Here is a 16,392-nt window from a genome sequence, read left to right on the forward strand (position 1 = left end):
GCCTGCATGCTTCGCACCAGGGCCCACAGGAAGAGAGCGTGTTCGCGTGTATTTTTTTTTCACATCCACATTAAATTAACTTATGGAATTTTCCACCCCTAGGAATTAAAAGTAGCAGCTCATGAAGTAATTCAGTTATGTCATTCGAACATAAACAAAAAGAGTCGAGCGACTTGGCGTTGTTTAAAAGGCAAAACTTGGCTTTTGCCGTTTTGTCGTACCGTCTTTTTTCTCTTCTTCATTTTTAGCGCAGTTGTAGCCGCTGGGTCTGTGGTTTGTTTTGCCTGACTGTGTTTTTGAGTTAGCAGGTATAATATAAATTTAAAAAAACTGGACAGAATGACCTTACTGGAATGAAATCTGACATAACGGGCACCAGCGTCGGGTTTTTCTATAGCACCATTTTCTGCCTAATTGGTTGACATTCCTAATGCCGTGCAATTACAGCCTTTATCATATTTTTAAATTATTTTGGAGCTATAAACTTCATTTTGACTGGGAGAGAAACCGCTGACCGATCTTTAAACGACACCTTTTTCTGGAAAGCGTTGTCCTCGCACAATGGCTCCATTCATTTCTAACTGGCTAATTAGGCGCGTGGTTAAAACCCCCAGCGCATTTGGGTTCCCGGCTTTGATTGCGGCGCGGCTGCGCTCCCGGGCGGCGATGGATCATGTCCCAGGAGCCACTTGGTGCAGGGTGGGAGCTTCGGAGGCGAGGGTGGTGCGGGGAGGAAGGTGGCGGCGAGGATGCTCAGCCTCCCGATGCTCAGGACGGGACCCCCGTCACCCAGTTTGGGGACCAAAATAAAGCATCCCAGCGTGCTTGCAGCGTGGTTCCCCCCCTCCCCAGCCTTTCGGTGAAGAAGAGTTAATATTCTTAATCCTGTACTTTAGGAGCCTTTATATCTCCAGATTTAGCCAATGCTTAAATGAATAATCATCTCTGTTGGAAGGAAAACGCGGGGATTATTTCGGTGACTTCCCTCCGACGGCCGTGGCAACCCACTTCTCTCCAGAATAGGCGGCAACCGCTTGGTTTCCCTTAAAATCCTTGGGAAAGCAAAGTAGGGAGAGCTCGGGCGGAATTATGGCCGGCGGGGGGCCATGGTGGTCCCTGCTCCCCGGGGGAGGGCGGGATGCTGAAGGAGGGCGGCGGGGAGCGGAGCGGGAGGGACGGGGCCGGCACCGGGCTCTTCCCACCTGGCGGGCACCGGGGATGCCGCGCGGAGCCGCTCGCCCGGCCTCGCAGGGAGACGTGGCACTGCCGCTTGTTTTCCTCTTTCCCCTTCCTTTGAACGGCAAAGTCCGGCTTTGCCACTTCCAGCTCCGTTCAAATGGCTTTTGCATACAACTGGCTCGCAAACGGCCCTTTCATAAGATATTTGGCGAGCTGCTTAGTACTCAGCACTACTTCTTTTCTGCAGAAAAAATATGTGAACTTTGCTTTTTTTCCTGATTTAATGCCACTCTTAATGTCTTCTTTTTTTTCTTTTTTTTTTTCTTTTTTTTTTTTTATTAAATCCTTTCTTTTGCTTTTGATCTTATTTATAGCTGAGCCACCGGTCATATGGAAACTATTATTGTATAGCATGGAGATGAAAGGCTTCGGTGCAGTTAAATAAGAGTGAATAATTTGGACCAATAATACACACATACAGTGAGAGACCATTTGTGCCGGAGTGCCCTGCGCTGTTCCCTTTTTAATATAGCGCTGGAGGTTTATAAGGGCTTTGCACAAATCTGCTTTCTGTCAGACTTATAAATTCTGACAATATTGAACACATGTTAACATGCATCACCTTACAACTTCCCTGCCGTGTGTTTTTATTTATCTAATTGGATAACACAAGGTCATCATTTTTAAAAGGACAAAGCATGTTGCTTGTTGCGTTTGTTCGTGATATTGGCAAGTCGGGAATAATCTCCTCCCAACCGTGACCCAGGCTCTAGGTGATAGTTTTGCCTTTGTATTTAGAAAATTAACCGTGCGTGCGAAGGTCGCCTCTCGGCACGGGAGGGGTTAACCATAAGGAAAGGGGTGCAACACTCAGAACTTCATGGGAAACCTTATTCCCCGTGTTTTACAGCTTATGTCTGCTCCGTACCTTGCCCCGGCTTCAAATGCCCAGCTGTGAGCAATCAAAGGAATGTTGGTAGGAGCGTTTCTTACCCCGGCTCAGGATTCACTCCTGAGCTTTCCGTCCTCATACACGTGCCATGGAGAGAGAGGGAGAATCCCAGGTCATTCCAAACAAAACGCGGTGCTTCGGGGCTGCCGGGTGCCGTTGGGATTTCACGGGGAGGGGACAGGTCAGAGGCAGCAGAAGAGGTTTCCGCGTCAGCGGGGGGCTGATCACGGGGCAGACACGTTTTCTCTTTGTGTTTGCTGAGAACTGAGCATCTTCCTGCTCTCTCCGTAGTGGCAGGTGGCCCCACGTGTGCTGGGGCACACACAGCTGGGGGATGCGGGGGGTGTCGCTGGGGCCCTGGCCCCCGTTCCTCCTGGCCCCTCGTTCCTCCTGGACCCCCATTTCTCCTGGATCCCATTTCTCTTGGACCTCTGTTCTTCCTGGACCCCCATTCCTCCTGCCCCCCTGTTCTTCCTGGAGTCCTGTTCCTCCCGGAGCCCCATTCCTCCTAGCGGCCCATTCTTCCTGTCCCCCTCTTCCTCCTGGACCCCATTCCTCCTGGACCCGGCTCCTCCTGACCTCCCCATTCCTCCTGGACCTCCGTTTCTCCTGGACTGTGTTCCTCCTGCTCCCAGCTCCTCCTGGACTCCTGGACCTCCGTTCCTCCTGCTGCCCTGTTCCTCCTGGACCCTGTTCCTCCTGCCCCCCCAGTTCCTCCTGGACCCCCATTCCTCCTGGACCCTCATTCCTCCTGGCCCCCATTCCTCGTGGCCCCGTGGCAGTGGCTGGGAAGGCACATTTGGAGATCAGGGTTTCATTTCTGGGGGGGTGATTTACACGTCTTCAAGAGGGAGCTGGGGAACCTCTCCTCCCAGAGGAACATCCTAGATTGCTCTGTGTGAAGGGCAGGCGCGAGCCTGTCCCCAGCCTCCCGCTGCCCCATGTCCCAGCTGCACTGTGCCCCCGGCCTGGAGCAGCAAGGGATGGCTGGGGCCACCAGCCTGCTCGGGGGACACCCCTTCGGGGGGGCTAATCTTCATAAGGATTGAAAAACTGCCAAATTCAGTGCAGTACATCTTGACGGCGATGAAACAAGCATCTTAGCAGAGTAGTTACTTTTTAAAAAAGGAAGAAAAACTCACTTTGTGGGACAAAGGTGAAACTGGGAGTTCTTTTCCAGCATCCCAGCATCGCCTTCTTTATCTGGGTTAACTACAGGTTTACATCTCCGTCGTGAAATGCTGAGTATTCAAGAATTAATTTCCATGTATTTGTTTTTAAACACCTTCCTCTTCATGATGGATGTACAGATAGTGCAGAGAACCTGGGACAGATAGACGAGCGTAGCCAGAAAAACCTGACGTTTGTGCTGAGTACCTGTTATCGTATATAAAAATGAAAACGCAAAGGTAGGAGGAGATGAGGTCTAGCCTTCTTCCAGCTGTTGAAGTTTTCAAAATGCTATAAAAGGCTAATGCAAGTGTGAATTCAGGCATCGTCTGTCCAGGTTTTTGTGCTGTGTCCCTCAGGGAGGTGCGTGCCTCCAAAGAGACCTGCACAGAACGGTTTTGATCAGCCTTTTCTGCACCGGTATTTATTTCTCTTTCAAAAACCTTTTTAACCTTAATAGCAAAAAAAAAAAAAAAAGCCTGGAGGCCTGGGGCTTCTCGTGGTTTTTCCCTTTGCTGCATTGTCTCAAGCGGAGTGGAGTTCCCACGTGAGGGTGCCCAGGTCTGCCTGGGTGCCCGCCTGTGCCCGCCGTGGCGGTTGCGAAGGGGCAGTGAAGGCAGAGATTTGCACATCAGCAGCAGAACCTGCCTGTACCTCCCATCCACATTTTAGGATTTGTTCTTTGTTGGTTTTTTGGTTGTTTTGTTTTTCCCCACTCCAGTCTGCCGAGCGCTGCGGTAGGGGGCTGTTTAAAGAGATGGAAATAAATAAAATATTAATAGAACTTCAAAGCGAGTTTGATTCTCTAAAGATAAGTATTATTTATAATCTACGCTCCCGGGCTGGGGGCAATGATTCCTATCTGCGCTCCACCTCGGGGCAGAGCTGTTGTTTGTATAACAGACAAACCGGTGGCACTGCTGGCTGCGGAGGGGAAGGGGCGGGGGGACAGAAAACGCAGCGTCCCCCGTGTCCCTGGTCCCCGAGCTCGCCGGCGTGGCTGCTTTCGGTCCCTCCCGCCTTGTACGCGTGGGCTTTATTCCAGAGTGTCGCATCCCTGCATCCCCTGGCAGACGGCGGGTGTCAGCCGCGTTTGGTGCTCTTGAAGGTCCGGGGTTCCTGCTGAAAGCAGCTGATGGTGGTTAAAGGAGAAAAGTAAATGGTTGGTGTAATTTAGAAGTCTTGAGGCCTGGGGTTTGCTGTAAAAGCGGGCGTTTGGGTGCCCAGGTGGGACAGGGCATCCCACAGTGGGGGAGACGCGGTGGCGTGGTGACAGCCAGCCCCTGGAGTCCTCTACTTGTGGGACCGCTTGGTGTGGGCTGGTTTTGATCTTTCACTATAGATACACGTGTGCGCACCTACGCGCACACACACAAAGGTGTGTGTTTGTGGCCTGGTAGGGTTGGAGTCTTCCTGTGTCTCAGAAAACACGCTCTGTGTGGGTAACGAAGCGATGGGGCCGCCCGAATCTTCTTGCAGGCGATTGAAACTGGAGAAATAAATTATCCAGGAAAACACGCTCTGGCAAGGCCGTTGCAAGGTGCTGGTTTGTGTGGCCGTAGAGGTGGAAAGTGTCGGTGTTTTGGAGCAGCCCCCTCGCTGTGGCCCGGGGAGGATCGGGGCTGGGAGCCTGAGCTCCATCCCATCTCGGGATGCCGGCCTCCCCCTGGAGAGAGGGGAAAATGGGCCTGGAGTCAAGCAGAGTGGATAAGAAATGGGGGTTGTTTCGTGTAGGGGTGGCCATAGGTTGGAATTTGCCAGTTGGCAGGAGAAGACGCTGCAAATCTCAACAAGTGAGATTGATCACCTAGTGGGTTGTAAAAGAGAAGAGAGAGTTTTTATAGAATCACAGAATGATTTGGGTTGGGAGGGACCTTAAAGATCATCCGGTCCCAACACTCTTCCATGGGCAGGGACACCTCCCACCAGCCCAGGTTGCTCCAAGCCCCGGCCAACCTGGCCTTGAACCCCTCCAGGGATGGGGCATTGAATTGATCGTTCAGTTGTGAGACATAACATAAGTGGTGACTCTCCAGATCTCTTGAGAACCTAAAGGAGAGGAAATGTGAGGGAATCTTTTTTTTTCATTGGAACCAATTTTTAAAATGTACATAAAACTTTACATCGGTATGTCAACAGTGAAGTGGTGGTGTCTTTGTGGCATCTTTTTTTTTTTTTGCATCTGAATTCAACACTTCAGTTTCAAAATCCTCCAAATCGTGAGCTTTCAATTATTAGCAGGTCTGCTTCTTGACACGATAAAACAAGAGGTATTGTCAAGAATTTAGGCCAAATAATCAAGATAGCCGGGTTGTCCCTCTTCAAGCTGGACCACCCAACTGGAGGCACCTCCCGTAGCCGCATTACGGAGGTGGTCCGGGGGAGGAGGTGGCTGCTCCGGGGCAGGAGTGGGATGAGATTCGTGCTGTCTCGGGGTCTGTCTGTCTGCACAGGTCGGGGATGGAGCCCAGGGAAGCTGGCAGGAAAGGGGAGGGACGCAGAGCGAGCCGTGGCCTCTGTCACAGCCCCTTTATGGCTTCCAGCCGCTCTCCGGAGCTCTGCTCCAAGGGTGGTGGTGACTCACCCACCAGAAGTGGTGTCACATGTTTCTTTGTCTTTATCGACCTCGAAACGAAATGGTTTTTGTCTTTCGTAGAAAAATGTATGTTGGAGGGGATTTGTGGAAGTGGATAAAGGAGGAAGGGATGAAAGCCCTGCTCACGATGGGGCCAGCGTTGGCGTCAGGTCCAGCGCCCAAGCTAGGCTGCGTTGCCCAAGGTCGTGTCCAGCTGAGCCAGGGTGTCTCTGGGGATGGAGAAGGACAGCCTGCTTCACTTGGTGTTTTCTTTCATAGGCGTGGGGAAAAAAACACTTTTTCCCCTCAGAAGGATGTCATGGGGATTTTACTGCTTTTTCTCCGTTGAGGTTTCAGGAAGGACTGCGAGCTCCAGGCGCGCTGTAACAACTCAGTCTCCCTTAAAGCCAAATAACGCCCGTTTCGGTCTTTTCTTAGTACCTCATGTTTTAAAAATTAGAATGTCTCAACAAGGAGAGAGTTTTTGTCTCTGCTATTTTACACTAGCTTTCGGTTATTTGCATTTCGTCTAGTAGTGAAAGATTTTCTCAAGTTCCCCTTGGCAGGATTCCCTTTTATCTTTCTCACTGCGGTCTCGACTTGCTGGTAACAATTATCCCATATTATCTTGTAAGTCTGATTAGAAACATCCCTCCATCTTTTTTTATCCAAGTACTTACTTTTTTGAGAATAAAGAGCGATTTACAGTTCTCCGCCGGGCTTATCACCCCTTTGCGCGGGAGCGGGAGGGGATGCAGGCACCTGAGGAGGTGGAGCGGTGGCTTTTCCATCCCTGTAGTTGTCCGTCCATCCATCCCTCTCCGGCTTGGAGCTGCCGTGAAGGAGCAGCGCCGGTGTTACTGCTCCGGGGGCTTTTATATCAAAATCTCCTGCAGCTCCTGACAGTTTTGCTCTTCAGACGCTTAACTCTTCTTGGCGGTCTTCTTAATTTAACGAAGGAGCAGCCCTGCTCCGCGGTGGCGGTGAGCTGTGCAGAAGGGATGGCTGCCTTTCCATCGCGCCCGCGCTGTCAGCTCCGATGATGGCATTGCTGGAGTGTTTAATAAAACCTTCATTGGTGTATTACCCGGAGTCACGGCGCTGGCAGGGATGGTGCCCCTTCGGGTTTGGGACTCGGTGGTTAATGAAATACAGCGAGCGCTAATTTGGAGGGGGCTTCTCGTTTTGGAAAGGCAGGTGACACGTTATTATGTTTGGGGGTGGGGTGGGGGGGTGGCGGGGGCCGCGCCGCTCGCTGCCGCAGCTCCCGCTGTCAGAGGCTTAGCTGGCATTACGGGGGGAAAAAATGGCAGGCCTGCGAATCTGATCCCCCGCGATGGAAGTCGAATGCCAAATTGAAATTCCTGCAGGATTTCCGATAGCAATGGGGGAATTGCGAAGCCCACAATTAAGCATATGGGCATTAAGATAATTGTCAGATCTGTTGGCGGACATGATAGAAGACAGATGGGGAGGAATCGGCGTGCTCGGCTGCGGCACCCTGGGAGACAATTTGACGTTTTACCTGCCTGAGCTGCTCTGCCGTGTTTGTCACGGGGCGCGCGGCGCGGCGTCCTCCCGGGCGGCGTGTGCGGTGTGCGTGGTGTGTACGGCGTGTGCAACGTGTACGGTGTGTGCGGTGCGTGCGGTGCGGCTGGACGGGCTGTCTGCGCCCTCTAGTGAAACGCAGCCCAGTGCCATATCTCCCCGTCCCTCTCCCGGGGTCCCCGGGACACGGGGCTCAGCTGTCTGTCCGGCACCCCGTCTGTCCAGCACCCCGTCTGTCCGGCACCCCGTCTGTTCGGCACCCCATCTGTCCGGCACCCCGTGGTCTCACCGCTGCCTCTCTCCTCTCCCCGGCAGGTGGGAGCACATCGCGAGGACGGGGTCAGCCTCCGCGGCAGCCACTCGCTCGTGCCAAACCAGGTCCCGGTCCCCCAGCTGCCCGTCCAGTCCGCCACCTCCCCGGATTTGAACCCGCCCCAGGACCCGTACAGGGGTGAGTACCATCCCGGGACGGAGCATCCCCAGACACACAGCTGGGATGAGGGAGGAGGTGTCCGTGCTTCTGGTCCCAGGGATGCTGGGGACTGTGACGCAGCGCAGGGCATGGCGGGGACAGCAGGGCAGAGCCCGTTTGCTAATTCAGCTCTGCTCCCCGAAACACTCCCTTTTTTTTTTTTAATTTTTGCTTTAAGCAGCAAAATTAAAGAGTGTAGAAAACACTGCAAGACACATGTCAAAAAGCTGTTTAAGCGTTTAAGGAAAAGAAGTTTAAGAAGTTTAAAGGAGGCTGAGGGGAGATCTCCTCGCTCCCTACGACTGCCTGAAAGGAGGGTGTAGCAAGGGGGGGTCGGTCTCTCTCCTAGGAAGCAGCCTCGAGTTGCACCGAGGGAGGTTTAGGGTGGATATTAGGAAAAAATTTCACACCAACAGGGTTATCAAGCATTGGAAGAGGCTGCCCGGGGCAGTGGTGGAGTCGCCGTCCCTGGAGGGATTTAAAAGCTGGGCAGACGTGGTGCTGAGGGACGTGGGGTAGTGGTGGCCTTGGCAGGGTTGGGTTGATGGTTGGACTCGATGACGTGAAAGGTCCCTCCCAACCTGGGCAATTCTATGATTCTATAAGAAGTTTAAGAAGAGAAGTTGAAGGAAACACTGCAGGACACAGATGAAAAAGCAGTGAGCTTAAGGCGAGACTCAGACCGGTGGATTTTCCACCACCTTTCCAGTTCTGGCTGCGGGCAGAGCGTGCCCCTCCTTGGCTCGTGGGACGTGCTGCACTGGCCGAAGCCTGGCAGATGCCTCTGCAGGGTCGTTGCAAAGCGGGGCTGGAGGTAGCCAAACCCAGAGGACCCCAAGGGTTGTCGTTATTCCTAGAGGCAGCGGATCTTCCCGTTAAAGCGTGGAAGAAAGAGCCTAAACTCTAAACTGTCAGGGTGCCTTACAAGGTCCTGCTCGTTCATCGCGGCCGAGGTATTTTGATTATTTTGAGAATGGCATATTAAAGATGATATTTTTTTCAAGGTGAAGGAAAAGTTATGTTGTGATTGAAGAACAGGAGTAGCAGCCAGGTGTCCTGTGTCCCCTCCCACGGCTACCTAGCAGTTGGAAATGCCGGGCTGGGCAAGGTCACAAGCTCCCTGGCCGCTTTGTAAAATGCGGATCATGTCGTCTGCGAATAGGTAGTGAGCGCGCAGAACTCCTTCAGACGTAGCTGATGTTTTGCAGACACCGACCCCCATCTGTTCCTGAAGGCAGAGGAGCAGAGCTGGACCTCAAAGTCCCAGCTGAAACCCCCTTTTCCGGAGGTGCCACCCCCAGGCCTGGCTCCGCAGCAGCCAGCTGGGGCTGTCCCCTTCGTCGGGGACAGAGGGGACAGACCCGCACCACTGAGGCGTTGGTTTTAGTGCTGCTTTGACGGCTCGTCCCTGTGTTCTCTCGCAGGCATGCCAACCGGACTGCAAGGGCAGAGCGTCTCTTCGGGTAGCTCTGAAATCAAATCTGACGACGAGGGAGACGAAAACCTCCAGGACACCAAGTCTTCTGAGGACAAGAAACTAGAGGATGACAAGAAGGATATCAAATCAATTACTAGGTCAAGATCTAGGTAACAGTATATAATAGTGTCGCTTCATTTAATTCCTTTACTGGATTTCGATGAAGTGAACAGAACAGGAGGAAACTATGAGGTTTCTTCCTGGCAGGTAAAACCACAGCCTAAGAGTTACGGCATGGCTGTTCTGGCAGTACCGAGCGCCTTTCTGGTACCTGTACTCCAGGACATCCTCAAATTCGAACAATTCCCAAATTTGGACACTGAGCAAGTTCTCCGCAAGCTGCAAAGAGATTGCGTTACGCTCAAAATCTATGAATTGGGCTGTTATTCCTCTCTGCCGGTGCTTGCAAATTGGAATACAGTGTGGATTTCCATCTCTTTAAAAACGTGCCGAAGAGCTGATCGCGCCTGCGTCTGAGCTAACAAACCGCGTGCTTTGCTTTTATCTCTGAAATAAATTTATCATTCCCAGTCCTCCATTTCTGTAAATCTCTAGGGCTCCTTAGGTTTAGAGGTCTTTACTTGTTTGGCGTATTCTTTGTAAATTTTCAGAAGGTATTAGTGAAGCCGTGGCTGGATTTTATCATTTGGGAACGCCTGCCCATGGTGAACAGGAATCTATGGGCGCTGCAAAGGTGAACCTGGGCGAGGGACAGCCTTTCCTTCTGTCCCTTGGTTTTCCCCTGCCGCGCCAGGACAGATACTCGTCAGCGTAGCAAAAAATCCCAATCAGGCTGAAATCCGGGCACGAGCCTGCTTTGTGCGGGGGATTTTCTTTTTTTAGAGATGAATGGCAGTGTCCTTCTGCCTTTTCTCCTTCCACTGCTCCGGCCGGCGCCCGCCCGTGTTTAAAACGTTAATTGCATTCACGTCTCTTACGACTGGAGAAAATACGTGACACTCGAGATTTTCTCTGAATAAATGTGTTGAAGTCACCATATGTAGAAGTGAGGCTTTCATGCGCGTTTATGATATGGTAAGAAGAAAGCACCTTTATGCTGATGTGAGGTGATCGGAGTTCTTGTTAATTCAACAAATATGCTGTCGCTTATGCATATTTATATGTGCTTTGAAGCTTTTGTAGGCTAACATTTTTGCTTTTAACATGCTTGCAGCTTTAAAAGGTTACTCCTGGTATTTAGTTATGTGTCTAAATCCATGTTGTTAGGGCTGCTGAAAATTTATTACTCCATTTGCATAACCAATTCAAATTATATAGTGCCAGTGACTCACCAGTGGATGTGTTTTCGATTTAAAATCATCATTTTATCCAGATAGAAAGCAGTTTTGTTGCAGAAAGCATGCAGAAGTTGACCGTAGGGCCCTTCGTGGCCATCCATTACTTGGGTGGCTCTTTGCCCAGGGGCGTTCCGGTGCCCCGTGCGGGGGCTGGGGTGCTGCCCACTCCCGTGGCCCCCCACTGCCACCATTGGACAGGACGATTATTCCCCACCTTCGGTAGCAGAGAAACGTCCTTCCCAAACCGGAATAACGGTCTGCTGAAAGGGAAATGTGTAAATGCAGGGTCATCTTTCTGGCTTGGAAGCTACTGCTGAGTGGGGGTGCGCCACCGCTTAAAAGCGTTGCAGTATTGCCTGCGATAAAATATGTTACTGAAAAAAAAAAAGCTTTATATTTGTGTCTTTTAAATATCAGAAGTCCTGCCTTGCAGATTGTAAAGCTTCGTTACAAACCAAGGCTTTGCCCAGTGTAAAATGTTAGGAGGCCAGATTTTGCGTAGGTTTGGTGGAAGAGGAGCGGCAAATCAGAATGGCTCAGACGGTGTCTGGGCGTGACTTGCTCGTGACTTTGGACAAAGTCTGTTGAAAATCTTTGCGCTGTTTATTCTCTGCACCATTAGAAAATGATGTATTCCTTTTGTCTCCCAGCAATAACGATGACGAAGACCTGACACCGGAGCAGAAGGCCGAGAGGGAAAAGGAAAGGAGAATGGCCAACAACGCTCGGGAGCGCCTGCGCGTCCGCGACATCAACGAGGCTTTCAAGGAGTTGGGCCGGATGGTGCAGCTCCATCTGAAGAGCGACAAGCCCCAGACCAAGCTCCTGATCTTACACCAGGCCGTGGCTGTCATCCTCAGCTTAGAGCAGCAAGTCAGAGGTCAGTGTGCCACCTCTTGTGTCTCCTGACGTCCCTCCTGGGCTTCGGCCATGCCAAACACACCTTCCTGGCTTGGGGAAATCCTGGAAAGGGCACCAGGAACCAAGAAGAGAGGCAAGACCTTGGCACCCAGAGGCAGACAAGCATCTCCGAGCACCCGGGGTGCCAGTGTTCCCCTCCAGCTCTAGCACTGGGGATGCTGGTGTAGCTCCTGGCAGCCTCGGCACATTTTACCTTCTTTAGCAAGATCCAAGTGCAGTATTAAGCTTGGCTGCTCCGTCGCAACGCTCAAACGCGGAGGTGTTTGCAGGGCTTGTGTATGGAGTCACGCTGCATTTCAGCGCTTGGCCTGACCAAGCTGCATCCTCCTCTTCAGCCCGTTAAATTCCCTGGAGCCAATAACTGTCCATTCATTATTTGAAACGTCGGTCTCTTCTCCCAAGGAACAGGCGATAGGACAAGAGGAAATGGCCTCAAGTTGCGCCAGGGGAGGTTTAGGATGGATATTAGGAAAAATTTCTTCACCGAAAGTGTTGTCAAGCCTTGGCCCAGGCTGCCCAGGGACATGGTGGAGTCACCACTCCTGGAGGGATTTAAAAGCCGGGCAGACGTGGTGCTGAGGGACATCGGTTAGGGGTGGGTTTTGTCAGGGTTGGGTTGATGGTTGGACTCAATGATTGGAAAGGTCCCTTCCAACCTAAATAGTTCTATGATTCTATGATTTAGCGATGGTTTTTGTCAGTGTTGGGTTGATGGTTGGATTCACTGATCTGAAAGGTCCCTTCCCACCCAGGCAATTCTGTGATTCTATGACCAATCTGGTATTAAAATGGGAATGTTTGACGTGGCCTTTTTGCTTCAATTCAACAGAAAGAAACCTGAACCCGAAAGCAGCGTGTCTGAAAAGAAGGGAAGAAGAGAAAGTATCTTCAGATCCTCCTCCGCTTTCCCTGGCAGGACCCCACCCTGGGATGGGAGACGCCTCCAATCACATGGGACAGATGTAAAAAAAAATTAAAGGCAAGTTCATTCGCAGCCGTGCCTCGGGACCCCCTGCCCCACACCGGGGGGCCGCAAACAGGGGGGGACGTGCCAGCCCATCCCTTGGAAAGTGATTTTTGGGTGGCCCGGCCAGCGCGGGTGGTTTGGGAGGCGGCGGGGTGCTGGAGGAGGGTGTGGGGACCCCCGCTCGCCTCCCCGGGACTGATGAGATTTTTTACTTCTTCCGCAGGTCCAAGTTGCCACATTTCTTCATTTAAGCAAGAGACCACTTCCTTAACAGCTGTATTATCTTAAACCCACATAAACACTTCTCCTTAACCCCTTTTTTTGTAATATAAGACAAGTCTGAGTAGTTAAGAATCACAGACGCAAGAGATTTCAGCATTCCCGATTATTAAAACCGAGAAAAGGAAAAAAAAAAAAAACAAAAAAACAAACCACCACCACAACAACAACAACAAAAAAAACCACGAAAAAAAAACCACAAACAAAAAAAAGTGCAACTTGAGGGACGACTCTCTTTAACATATCATGCAGAATGTCTAACGCAGTATGTTACGAGCTGTAAGTGCACAGCCCAGAGACTGAATGGCAATCTTCTCCACACTGTGGGACAATGCATTTGTGCCTAAACTTTCTTTTGGAAAAAAAAAACAAAACAAAAAAAAAAAAAAAAAACAAAAAAAAAGGAAAAAAGAAAAAATATAATTAATTTGTAAGTCTGAGAGTTAAAAAAAAAAATATTTAATTTAAAATTGTAAACTTGCAATAATGAAAAAGTGTACTTCTGAAGAAAAAAAAAAGGAAAAAAAAAAAAACCCGAGCGTTTTTGTTGGTGTGCTAGACAGCTAGTGTTTATACTTACTGGATATTAAAAGGGAAGCTTTGCTGCCCAGATATTTACAAAACCAGCAAACGTCCTAATGAAAACTGAAGCGATGACATTAGCCATTCCTTAGGGTAGGAGGAACAGATGGATCTTATAGACCTATGACAAATATATATATATAAATATATATATAAATATATATTAAAAATTTAGTGAATATGGTAAGCTTTTGTTCATTTGTTTCGGACTTTTTTGCTCCTGTAAAAAAATAGTACTGATTAACTTTTTTAAAAAGAAGATTTTACTGTAAATAAGGATTTTTTTTCGTCTTATTTCTGTCCCCCCGTCCCCGTTCCCCCTCCCTCCCCCGTTTTTTCGTTGTTGTCACCCGTAGTGCCAGCTCTGTCTCTGGAGGGGCGGCGCGGGCTCTAACGCTGACCCTGACCTTGCTTCTCATTCATAAGGAAAAGTGGCGAGTCGTTCCCGCCGTCCGGGGGCGCGGGGGGACGGGGCGGGGGACGGGACACGGGACGCGGAGGGGGACGCGGAAGGGGGACGCCCCGCCGCCCCCCCCCCACCCCAAAACCCTGCCGCCCCCCCCACCGACCCCACCCCCCCCACCCCCCCCCGGGCTGGGATTTTCAGAGGTACAAGGTTAGAATGCTCCAATGTTACCACTGTGCCTTCCAATGTTTATATCATCGGAAACGTAACGGAATCAAGTGGCTGTGATTAACGAACCGATTAAAGCGTTACCTATGTGTGTAGCCTAAATAGTGTGCAGTGAGGCGTTGCTGAATACATGGTCAGATTTTTTGGGGGGGGGGGGGGGTGGGGGAAGGGGTGGGAGGGGGGGGCGGGGGACCATTGCGGGGCGGGGGGTGGCGGGGATGGGGCCGGGGCGGGGGGGGGGGGAATTGCAAGTAGTGTGACAGATTTGATCGACTTCTCTCTTTCCGTTGTTCTTCTCTCGTTTTTTAAGTGGATTATTTAAGCGTAGACCACTTGCTGCCTCCTCCTTTCTTTGTGAAAAATGCCAATTTCGGTCATCATGCAGCATTATACCGAGCCTTATGAGTCCTAAAGCATTAAGTTGCACTTTCTCGAGGAGGGGTGGTAGTACAGTATTTCTCTGGCCAGTACGAATGAAGTTTTTACTGAACATATTTAATAGTAACATAGCTCAAACTATGGCACAGCAGCTCATCAGATAACTAGCTTTGGAGTCTGGGCGCAATCGAACCAACTTCCATAGCGAACCTTAATAACGATGGACTTTGGTGTACAGTGCGATTAACAGATAGTGCTCCTAGTTAAGTATTTGTCAGCATCCTTTTGTCTCTTAATTCCAGCTTCTATTTTTACAGCCACACCAACCTGGCATGTATTTGAAATAAAATCTCCCTGTTCGAGTAGATTTTTCCACCTATCAACACTGAATAAATGCCATAAATCCATCAAACGGTCTAAATGTTCCATCTGTTCTCCTGTTTTGCCAGTTATAGAGTAATGAAAAAATACATTTGTAAATTTTATGCAACAAATGGCAAACGTATCATTATTTTGAAATTGTGTATGTAAAAGTTATATTTTTACATGTAGACTCTTGTTATTATGTGTTTTAATACATTGTATCGGGTTTGGTTTTTTTTTGTTTGTTTATAAAAATCTGTGTGGTTAAAAAAAAAGCAACAAAGTCTCATTTAAACGAAACAGTGAGATACGAGAATCTGAATTTTATGTTTGTTTCTGAAAAAAAAAAAAGAAAAAAAACAAAACGTAAAGAACAAATACGATAGTTAACCACGTGCTCACCTTGGCCGTCCCCATTCCCATTCGGATTAGCTGTGTGCGTGCTGAAAACTGTAAATACCTTCCGTAGCGAGAAAACTTCTCAATGTTTTTGAGTTGCCGATAAGTTTCTCAAATGTGGAGGTGGATTCAACTGCTAGAGGAGGAGACCGCGCTCCATCCCCAGCGGCAAAGGCTTTCTTGCAGGAGAACGGCTGGACTCGGAGCGGGTTGATCGGAGAGGTGGGGCGGGATAAAGCTGGAGCCCCCCCCAACCCCGAACCCTGGCGCTGAGGGGTCGGGGGTCCCCGCGGGGGCTGCTCCGCGCTCTGCTGGGCCTCCGGATGCTGCCAAGAGCACGATGCCGATGAACAAGCCATACGATAGTGTGTTTTCCAGGAGGCCTCGGAGCCGGCGGATCACGCCGGGTTCCATCCGAGAGCACCCCGGGGTAGGGAGCGGCACGGAGACCATCAGGATGCCGAGGACTGTGCTTCTCCTAAACCGTGTAAAAAAGAAAAAAATAATAATGATAAGACCAACTTCACGTTTATTTAAAGCGATCTGTGAACAGACAATAAATGACCGGTTTAGTTTCTTCTGGAACTTAAAAAAAAAAAAAAAAAGAAAAAATAAGGATGGAAAAGCTTTTGTTGTCGGGCCAGCAGCGGGTCTGGCGGGGCAGCCGGGGCGATGCCGGGCGGCTCCCGCTGCCGGGATGGATGTGGCAGGCGCCTGGCCCCCGGGCGACGCACCCTCCTCCCTCCCGGGTGGAAGGACCCAGCACCCTGGCCGGCTTCCACTCCAGACAAGGCGAGATTTCGAAACCAAAAGCCCCTCACGAGCGTGTAACCCGTCGGTTTTTTGCCATCATTTCCCAGCCCCCCGGGAAGGCGTGCGCATCCCGAGCTGCCTTTCTCCGAGGGGATTGAGCCGATGCTACCGGAATGAAAGCGCCGAAGGTTTTAGAAAGCCGTACCCTGGGGTAACAGAACCGGGCCGAGAAACTCTGAAAGAACGAAATCTCGAATTAGCGGCTTTATCTGACCTGATCCACCTCCACATTCCAGTAATTTATGAATGCGCCGAGTAGGGAACCCGTTCATCCGGAACTTTTTTACCATTCGTCTTCTGTGTAGCTGCGAGGAACACTCATGTTTATACAACTGTCAGTCCTACCAGTGATGCAACTTGTACCGATTCAGTCTTCCGAGCTTTT

General features: G+C 50.4%; 1 protein-coding gene across 50 annotated transcripts in view; it reads left to right on the forward strand.

Moving 5' to 3' along the window:
* The window catches only part of TCF4 (transcription factor 4), a 237,220-nt gene extending 224,082 nt beyond the window's left edge, over positions 1 to 13,138 (forward strand). For 31 of the 50 annotated variants that reach the window (XM_074571006.1, XM_074571018.1, XM_074571038.1 and 28 more), the window contains 5 exons: positions 7,740 to 7,875; positions 9,321 to 9,483; positions 11,322 to 11,551; positions 12,422 to 12,571; positions 12,783 to 13,138. In XM_074571006.1, the coding sequence (XP_074427107.1) occupies positions 7,740 to 7,875; positions 9,321 to 9,483; positions 11,322 to 11,551; positions 12,422 to 12,558 (666 nt within the window). In that variant the 3' untranslated portion in view covers positions 12,559 to 12,571; positions 12,783 to 13,138. The remainder of the gene's footprint in view (positions 1 to 7,739; positions 7,876 to 9,320; positions 9,484 to 11,321; positions 11,552 to 12,421; positions 12,572 to 12,782) is intronic. The other 19 variants (XM_074571008.1, XM_074570998.1, XM_074571000.1 and 16 more) reach the window with 1 other exon arrangement.
* Positions 13,139 to 16,392: the final 3,254 nt, after the last annotated feature.

This window comes from Larus michahellis, chromosome Z (assembly GCF_964199755.1).
Source record: "Larus michahellis chromosome Z, bLarMic1.1, whole genome shotgun sequence".
NCBI classification, from domain to species: domain Eukaryota; kingdom Metazoa; phylum Chordata; class Aves; order Charadriiformes; family Laridae; genus Larus; species Larus michahellis.